At 37.6% G+C, this 10349-nt stretch overlaps 2 protein-coding genes across 2 annotated transcripts in view; one reads left to right on the top strand and one right to left on the bottom strand.

Annotated features, from left to right (window-relative positions):
- LOC121379851 overlaps nucleotides 1-2468 on the bottom strand; it is a gene marked incomplete at its 3' end in the record, with an annotated part of 7452 nt that extends 4984 nt beyond the window's left edge. Inside the window, exon 1 of the mRNA XM_041508503.1 lies at nucleotides 2333-2468. Within this exon, the coding sequence (XP_041364437.1) occupies nucleotides 2333-2468 (136 nt within the window). The remainder of the gene's footprint in view (nucleotides 1-2332) is intronic.
- A 4174-nt stretch (nucleotides 2469-6642) lies between these two features.
- LOC121379962 (dentin sialophosphoprotein-like) lies at nucleotides 6643-10349 on the top strand. Its single transcript, XM_041508660.1, has 3 exons — nucleotides 6643-6668; nucleotides 8148-8330; nucleotides 8742-10349. The coding sequence occupies exons 2-3, from the start codon at nucleotides 8183-8185 to the stop codon at nucleotides 9326-9328; spliced, it is 735 nt and encodes a 244-aa protein (XP_041364594.1). The 5' UTR covers nucleotides 6643-6668; nucleotides 8148-8182; the 3' UTR covers nucleotides 9329-10349.

Consider the following 10349-nt stretch of genomic DNA (forward strand, 5'->3'; position numbering starts at 1 on the left):
CTACTCGAACAGAAGTTAGGCATGCATGGTACCTTTGGCTATCTCCCAAGTAAGACCTCAATATATAGTAGTTCCCCCTTAATATAGTCTACTCCGGACTTCTCAAAATAACAATCTTAAATAATTTAACTTTAATATAATAATAATAATTCAGCGAATGCTTAATTAATACCCAACTTAATCTACACTAATTACAAAATATATTACCAAATTACAATACCTAAAATATTACCAAATCAACAAATCTATATCCCATATAATAAAACATTAATTATTAAAAGAATAAATCCATATCACCTATTTTCAACACAACTTAATTCCGTTTCCCTTACACCTGTAATTGGTGCGGTCATGTTAAATGTCTGTTACCTGGCAAACACTTTTGTGAGGGTTGTTCAACAAAAGGTCGGGAATGTAAACAATGTCACAGACCATTACCCGAGCGGTATTATAGTGAACAGGTCAACCAGTGCGACCGCTGTATACACCGGCGACAGAGATATGAGGAGAGAAGAAGCCAGGTCGGTCGAGGACGGGTAGAAGCACTAGAGGGTTCAGTCTCTACTACTACACTGTCTCCCAACCAGGGGAATGATGTAGACATTTTACAGTTTTTAAGTGATGAACAGACCCATATCTTTTTCTTATTACAAGATTTCTTAATGGAGAAAAAAGGTATTAAGTGGTTTCTTACACTGAAAATTAAATTCATTAAGTATGATGAAAATAATGATTTCATTTTAGCCGAACCCGTACTAAGAAGTACTAATTTTATTACAAGTAATGTTTCAGAAATAGATGAACAGATGGCTGAGACCTTTCAAAAATTGTACTCTGCCTCACAAGAATTTTAGGCCGAAGGTAGTGGGTGGGCTATTGATCACATCATATTTATAGAGGTAAATACCGCCGAGTATTCTCCCTTGACTGGGAGTAGCTACATTCCTCTCCCAAAAGTCCTTGCAGACAAAAAAGCCATACTCAATATCCAGAACGAGGATCAGAACTGTTTTGTTTGGTCTATCTTAGCAGCTCTTCACCCAGTATCGTATAAGCATAATGCCAACAGGGTAAGCAAATATCAACCTTATGAAACAGAAGTAAATGTACATGGAATTGACATGCCAATTCCCTTATCACAACTATCGAAATTCGAAAAACAAAATGACATGTCTATAAATGTCTTTGGGTATGATGATAAAGATAAAGTTTTTCCCATGTACATCAGCAGTTGTACGTTTTCATAAGAAATAGATTTGCTACTTTTGAGTCAAGGGGAAAAGAGACATTTCTGTCTGATAAAACATTTTAGTAGGCTAATGGGTGACAGAACAAGACATAGATGTGCAAATTACTACTGTAGACGATGTCTTCATGGTTTCAGTAGAAAATATTTGTTAGAGAATCACACACCTTATTGTACTCCCCATGGACTTCAAAAAATCAATTTGCCTACAAAGGAAAAAAATGGCTTAAATTTAAAAGTGTTCAGAATCAGCTTAAGGTTCCATTCATAATATTTGCGGACTTTGAGTCACTCACTCAGAAAATTCCTGGGTGTATGAATAATCCCAATTCCTCTCACACTACACACTATCAAAAGCACAAACCATCTGGCTTTTGTTACAAAGTTGTTAGCTCAGACTCTTCGTATTACAAACCTGCTGTTGTGTACAGGGGACCAGATGCTATTAATATTTTCATTGATCATCTGTTAGAGGAAAGTAAAAACATTGGAACAATCTTACAAATAGTAGAGCCAATGACATTGACAGTAGAAGATGAGAGGACATTTAGAATTGCTAGTACCTGTCATATATGTCAAGGCAAGCTAGGGTCAGACAGAGTTCGCGATCACGATCATTTGAGTAGAGTTTATAGGGGTCCTGCACACAGTAAATGTAATTTACAGTATCAGTTTAGGAGGAACAAGGAGAAACATAGCAATCTTAATGAGGTTTTTTTATTCCAGTTGTTTTTCACAACCTGAAGGGATATGATAGCCACTTAATCATGAAATATTTAGACAAATCTGTGAAACAAAAACTTAGCTGTCTCGCCAATAACATGGAAAAATACATATCATTCTCTGTCGGTAATTTACGATTCATAGACTCCCTTCAGTTTTGAATGCATCACTTGAGACATTAGTTACCAACTTGAAAGCAGAGGGTAGTGTTAAATTCACTCAACTCAAAAAAGAATTTTCGGATGAGCAGCAAATCAACTTACTTCTAAGAAAAGGGGTATATCCTTATGACTTTATGGATGATGAGTCTAAGTTTAAGATGACCAATCTCCCCTCTCAAACTGAATTTTATAACATTCTCACTGACAGTGATATCTCGGATGATGATTATGAGCATGCTCATCAGGTGTGGACAACGTTTGACTTGAAAACCATGGGAGAGTACCATGATCTGTACATGAAAACAGACGTTCTCCTCTTGGCAGATGTATTTGAACATTTTAGGAATATGTGTTTGGATTATTATCATCTGGATAGTGCTCACTATTACACTTTACCTGGTGTAGGCTGGGACGCCATGCTCAAGATGGGGGTGTGTGGAACTTGAGCTTCTTACAGATGTGGACATGCATCTCATGATAGAACATGGTCTAAGAGGGGGGATTTCAATGATATCAAAAAAGTTTTCCAAAGCTAACAACCATTATCTGGAAACATTTAATGAAAATGAACCCTCTACCTATCTTATGTATTTGGATGCCAATAACTTGTATGGCCACAGCATGTCTCAATTCCTCCCTGAGAGAGATTTCCAGTGGTTAAAGACTTGGACAGTCTAGACATAATGACTGTGACCGAGAATTCAAACATAGGGTATATTTTGGAAGTGGATCTAGAGTACCCTACGGAGTTACATGACAGTCATAGTGATTATCCTCTAGCTCCTGAGGCCATGCTAGTCACTGATAACATGCTTTCTCCTCACTCACAGCAGCTGAGAGATAAGCTTTGTCTTACAGGTCGGCCTGTGAAAAAATTAGTTCCAAACCTCAATGATAAAGAGAAATATGTACTGCATTACAGAAATTTACAATTCTATCTCCAACAGGGATTAAAGTTGACAAAGATCCATAGAGCTATTCAGTTTAAACAATCTCCATGGTTGAAAGCCTATATTGATTTCAACACCGAGAAAAGAAAGCAGTCTAAAAATGAAACTGATAAAGCTTTCTTTAAGTTGATGAACAACTCATGCTTTGGTCGAAGCATGATGAATGTGAGAAAACATGTGAATGTGGAGCTTATCAATTCCAAGAAACGTTTAACAAAACTCTGTGCTAAACCTACATTTGAAGGGTTTAAAATCTTCAACCCTGATTTGGCTGCAGTTCATCTTAAGAAAGCCACTATCTTTCTCAATCAGCCTATCTATGCCGGCTTTTCGATTCTAGACATGTCTAAAATCGTTATGTATGATTTTCACTATGATTTTATGAAAACAATGTATGGAAATAAAGTCCAGCTTTTGTTCACAGATACAGATTCACTGTGTTATGAGATTGAAACAGAAGATGTCTATTCTGATTTTCAGAGACATGTTGACTTGTTTGACACAAGCAACTACAATTCCTCTCATCCTCTCTACTCTGTTGCTAATGCCAAAGTTTTAGGTAAAATGAAGGATGAGCTTGGGGGATCTTTCATGGAAGAGTTTGTTGGTCTTAGACCCAAAATGTATTCAGTCTTCTATGAGGGGAAAGAGAAAACCCCAGCTAAAGGTGTTAGCAAAACTGTGATAAAAAAGGTCCTGAGACATAATATGTATAAGAAATGCCTGTTTGAACATTCCCAAATGAGACATAACATGAACACTATCCAGAGTGTGAATCATCAGCTTTTTAGTGTAGTCACCAACAAGATAAGTTTATCTCCATACGATGACAAGCGCTATGTCCTTGAAGATGGAATCCATACTCTAGCCCATGGACACTACCGTACTCCTACTAGAATCATTGATTAAGCTATAGACCACATGTGCATAATATTGTCTATTGTAAATGAGAACCACTTCATACCTTATAATGGTTTTTATGTATGCATATATGTTAACCTTTTTGTATGTTGCCTTCTTAATAAAATAGATTTTGTTCAAAATGTTTAATCTTGTAATAAACTTAACTTGTTCAATGCCTTTTTGTTTGTTTGTTTTATTTAACTTTAATACAATAAATAAATAACAAGAGAAATGTTTGATTACTACAATGTATTTTATTTCTCTCAACATACATATATTATGATTCTTGTCAAAGATAAAGAGAAACTCTTGACTGTATTTTACATATAAATATATACAAAACTATTAATCAGTGTCTGTATCATCGTCATTTTCTTCTTCTTGATCACTGACTAAGTCCTCAGCTTCAGCAAAATCTATCTGGGATAGTATATCTTTGAAATTTGGTTTCATCCACAATTCAATCTTATTAGAGATTATAACTGGGTCCGTCTCGGGGTCCATATTCTTCACTTTAGACAGTATGATTATGAACAAGGGTGCTTCACTGAAATAAGTCACAAACTGTAGGGCTCGAACCATTCTGTCAATGAACGTCTTTTTCCAAAAATTTTGTAACTTCCTTTCAATCCATCTTTCAGACTTGCCTTGATCTTCATAAGTTTCTTTCTTTGCCTGAATGCTTTCTTTACAACTTTTCAAGGTCAACTTCCACATCTCTGTCAGACCTGCAGCTTCCCATTCTTTGTACACCACTTTGGAATCTGTAACATCGGTATTGATGGGTTCTTCATCCAATTTGGCTCGTTTTCGTAAAAGCTGACCCTGATTTTCAGGGCACCAAGTTCTTACATGACGTTGAAGATCATGGTTGTTCTCAAACAAAATACCGCATTCGTCACAAGAAGGCATGTTGATAACTGTATCAATATCCTCAGTGTCACTATAATTAAATTCTCTACCAACTTCAGACGTTTCTGTCACGTCGTCTAAAGTGTTGTGTTTGATGTTCACAGGAGGACTGCTACTATTCAACTGAGGAGATTCCTGAATTGATGGTTCTTTTATAGGTTGTTGAGAAACACTGTTACTAGTACTTAGAACATTGGGTTTAAGTCTTTTATTATCAGAGGTAGAAGGTCGTAAGTCAATAGTCAGATACGCATACGGTTGTTGAACAGCTGCTTCATACACAGACATAAAACGATCAGTACTGTTGGGATAAATTCTTCTTGCAAACAAGTTCACTTGTTGCCTATCTACGGGTGAATTAAACAGAGTCACAAAATGTGAATTTAGAGCAATGTCACGTGATTCCTTGCCTCTCGGAAACAAATTTTGAAGTAGTAGAAAATTAATTACATTCTTGTGATGTGAGGTTCTTGTAAACAGTTGAGAAATACGTTTGTCATCCTTGGCTTCGGTCATGTGATCATCCAGAATTAAAACATTGTTGTTGCGTGCATCAAAGAAAGTATCATCATGTAGGTTGTAGGGGATACCTTTCACAAACTGAACTTGGGGCATGGTCTCACGAATATTATCATAAAGGGGCTGCCACTCGGTGTAACACCATACAATGTTGTTAGGTGTTGGCTTGATGAGTCTACTCTTGAGAATATGATACATAAACATAGTCTTGCCACATCCACTTGGACCCACGAAAACAGCATTGGAAGGTATGGTAGACTGAAAAGGCACTTCTTTTTCAAGTGGACCCGATATCTCTTGACCTAGCGGTGGTGGTGGTGGTGGTGGTATTGCTGCTGCTGCTGCTGCTGCTGCCGATGGTGGTATTGCTGCTGCTGCTGCTGCCGATGGTGGTATTGCTGCTGCTGCTGCTGCTGCTGCCGATGGTGGTATTGCTGCTGCTGCTGCTGCTGCTGGTGGTGGTATAGATGATGCTGCTGCTGATGATGGTATAGATGCTGCTGCTGTTGCTGCTGCTGCCACTGGTGAAAAGGATTGTCTTATTTTGTTATGTTTAGTCTGTATATGACGAGACAGGTCATGGGGCCAGACATATTTTTTAATGCAAATATGACACTGATACATCTTTTAAATAGGTGTTGACACCACGACATCAGAAATCATAATGAATACTAATTGGTTGTTTCTCCCTTTATAGTCACATCTAACTTAGAACATTGGCGATCGATTAAGAAGTGTTGCTATTTATACTTGCTGAAGATCTGTTTCTGGTATCCAACTATTGAACTTTTTAGGGTAGCCCATCCATTTGACAAACACTTCTTTTTGTCCTCTTCTCTTTCTCCTCTTGAGCACCTTCTCCACTTTCCAAATGTTATCATTTGTTTTGATGACTTGTTGTAACTATTTTTCATAGAAGCTACCTTCAATGGGATCATCCGCATAATCTTTCAGTTGGTAGATAGAAATTCCATCTCTATAGTATCTCCTCTTTATTATAAATATTTCTTCAGTCCATTTTTCTTGATAATCTCTTTGAAAGGTGTATTTCAAATGAGAAATTCTCACTTGATCCCCAACCTTAAATTTAAAAGGTTTCCTTTTAGTTTTAGGCTTTGTTTTCAAAGGATCGATGTACTGCTCTTTCCACACCATAGCTTCATTTTGCTCGTCGATGTCTGAAGGTGATCGCTGATTTAATGACCTGTGTGGTCTATGATTGTAACCATCCACTAGATCTTGTAGAATATCCAGGTAGTGATAAGTCTGTTTATATGTAAAATATCTGTACATAGCAACCTTCAGAGTTCGGATCACTCTCTCAGCATATGATGCTTTGGTCTCATTCTGAGTGACATAGAATGTTATATCTTTATCTTTCAAATATGATTTCACTTTTTTATTATTGAATTCACGGCCTTTATCCGATCTTATAATCCCTGGTAAAGGTGCAGTGACATTTATTTTCTTCAGTGCTTTAATGACAGATTCTGGTTGTTTGTTTTTCATGGGTTCATCCCATAGATATCTTGTAAAAACATTGATAGATATCAACAGGAATTCCACACCGTCATTATCCAATTCAATATTAGAAACGTCTGCTAAATCAACATCCCATCGTGCATTCAGTCCACTCGCCACGAGCCTGTTTCTTTTGAATTTGTAGCGCAACGATCGCTGAAGCGAGTAGGCGTCTTGTGAAGCAAGCCACCGTTTGATATGGTGTAAGCTAATATCAAATTTCCCTTCCTTTTTTACAATACGATACAGTTTATTTTTACTCCCGAAAAGGAAGCTGGGTGTTTTGGATTAAAATAAATATTCAACAAATATTCTGTCCACCCTTCTCTCGGCATGATTATAGATTAATAAGATAAAAATTAATTGTTGGTAATATTTATATCGAATGTAAACAGTTGCTTACAATACAATGTTTTCATAATATAAAAAATACCTCTCATTCGTGTCATTTTCTATTTGCGACACGCTTAAATGAATGTATAGAAAAGCGGGTTGCAGCACGTCTGAATGTGACCTTATTATCTGTGAAGCCATTGTCAATGTCAATACAATAAGCAGGGTATGAGCACTCGTGACTCGGTTCGGCCCGTAGCGTTAGTTTACTACAGCGTGACCTAGCTATGCAGGTGCGGTGATGCGTACTTTATTTATAGAACAACTGGACATTGCACAACACCATGCACTGGAATAACCCTCGTTCTAATTATTCAAGAAGTCATTGCCAAACAATATTAATACAATACACAGGTGCAAGCACCTGTCATCCGATTTGAAAGGGTATCGTGTATTTACTATAGAGTGATCTGACCTAGTCAGTATGGGTGACGCGCGCACTATTTGTAGAACAATAGGATATTGCACCACACTTGCACTGCCTTGACCCTATTTCTAAAAATAGACGGCTCCTGAAAAAGGAGTCGGCTCCTGATGTAGAACCCCCCTTATGCTATCATCAGCGTAAGTCAGCTACAAGTGCAACGGCTGTAAATACCTTTTAGCCGAAAAAGATGTTAAAATTTGCTTAAAACCTGGTTTTTGAGGATATGTAAGAAATAGTAAGAATATGTAAGAAGCTTTCGCTCGTTAGATACATTTAAAAATAACTCGTTGTGAGATAAATGGTATATATCGGCCACTGATGTATTATTCTCTCTCTATATATATGTATGTTCAATGTCATTTTATTGAAAACAACTCTTTATCTCTTTTCAGGCGCATCTGACCGTTATGAAGTGCCTTTCTTTGTCATGCTCGGGCTCGGGTTAGCGTTCTTAATTCTGGTCGTGGTGCTGATAGTCGTAATCGCACGAATTTCTCGGCGCAAGAGACAAGTTATGGCCAGTACAGTCTTTGATGTGGAAAGCCAACGTCTGATAAAACCCGAAACAGCTAAAGGTAGGCGTGTGTAAAGTTCTAATAAATGTCGGCATAACATACAACTACAGATAGCTGTATGTGGAGTCCTGTTATGTTAGGTACATGTACAGATTTTATCAAATTTAGGTTAACTCAATGTCGACACATTTTTATTAGTCGAAACTAAATCGAATTCAAAAGCTGAAACAATTTATTCTATTTCTAAAAGCTGGGTGACTGAAAAATAAATAAACAGTGAGTGATAGTCGGGGATTTTGGAAAGTAAAGTTTTTGTTTTAATTAGAATAACAGCTAACAACATTGACATACAATTTATGATCTGCCTCTGAGTAACACTCGGTTTTAACGGATACTGAATAGAAAGTGTGTTACTTAATATATCATTTACGACTGAATTACAGTTTTGTTTTGTTTTCAACACAAATACAGGAAATACTGGCAATTTGCAAATCGACGAGACGGACAGTTCCTACACTGGGAAGAAGCGTTGTCATCCTCAAATGGAGATCGACAGTATTGTCAAAAATGCCAATGGCCGTTCACCCATGACCACAAGCCGCACATCTATGGGCCGCCAGATCAGTCAGGAAGAGACTGAAAACGACATGGAAATTGTTCGACATCGCAACAATGACGGCCGTGTTGACTCATCAAACAGCGGCGGTGTTGACTCATCAGTAAACAGCGGCGGTGTTGACTCATCAGTAAACAGCGGCGGTGTTGACTCATCATTAAACAGCGGCCGTGTTGACTCATCAAACAGCGACGGTGTTGACTCATCAGTAAACAGCGGCAGTGCTGACTCGTCAGTAAACAGCGGCGGTGTTGACTCATCAGTAAACAGCGGCGGTGTTGACTCATCAGAAAACAGCGGCCGTAACACAAGACACGAGACCAGAAACGGTTCAAATGTCGGTTTGCTAGAAAAGACAATGCTAGACCTCCACAACAAGCTCAACACTATTCCTCCATGTCAGGACAAGGAGGGAAAACATGCCGAAACAGTTTACTCATGAATGTCGGCTATAATGTTGACAATCTATAAACGTGTTCTTACAGTTTGTTTGTTTTGTTTAACGACACCACTAGGACACATTGATTATTGGATGTCAAACATTTTGACGTGTAATCTGAGATAGGAAACGCGCTTCATTTTTTCAATAATAGCAAGTGATCTTTTATAAGAACCATCCCACAGACAGGACAGCACACGACGGCTCGGGACGGATATAGCAGTTGTGGTGCACTGTCAGGAACGAGAGGTAGCCCAATGGGCCCGCCGATGGGGATCTATCCCAGACCGATATAAACGTTTTGTAGACCTATAACAGAAGACAGTTTTCTAGGTGTTTACTGTACTGGTACAATTCATTCCATGTATACGAGCCTGAATTACGAGCCTGAGGCTTTTCCAAGTTACATTGTGTTGGAAAGTTTTCGTTTTTTACGGAATATACCGAGTCTACTATACCAAACATCAAATCGTCACTACGAACGATGTCAACGACAGCTATCATTGCCTGTGCACGTGCGAGTGTTGTCAGTCACACTTATTATTATTGACAGAACAATAGATAAAGTACATGTTCTAACTTGTTTCAAAATATAATAGTATTTATTGGTTAAACTTTTAATAGGTCCTCTGAGTCTGTGTAGTTCCGGCCTGTTTGATATTGGCTCATATTAACAAATGATACTAGCTGACATTATTGTATGATATTCACACAATATTCTACTACGTTATTATAGTGATTTACTCTGTATCAGTATAATAACGTAGTAGAATATTGTTAGTAAACATAATTAAATGGTGATAGTAAATAGTGATTAACTTGTGTTTATTTCTCTAGTGGATGCGATTATTGTTTATATTTGCTGTCAGCTTAGTATTTTATTTTGTTTTAATTCCTCGTCATACGGCCATAAAAACACTTTATTCATTCCAAGACCGAGCCTTGGTAAAACATTCCAGATGTTTGATTGTGTGGGTCCCGTGACAACATAATAATTATAATTTAATTACAACAGTTTGTAATA

This window comes from Gigantopelta aegis, chromosome 8 (genome assembly GCF_016097555.1).
Source record: "Gigantopelta aegis isolate Gae_Host chromosome 8, Gae_host_genome, whole genome shotgun sequence".
In the NCBI taxonomy this organism is placed as follows: Eukaryota; Metazoa; Mollusca; class Gastropoda; order Neomphalida; family Peltospiridae; genus Gigantopelta; species Gigantopelta aegis.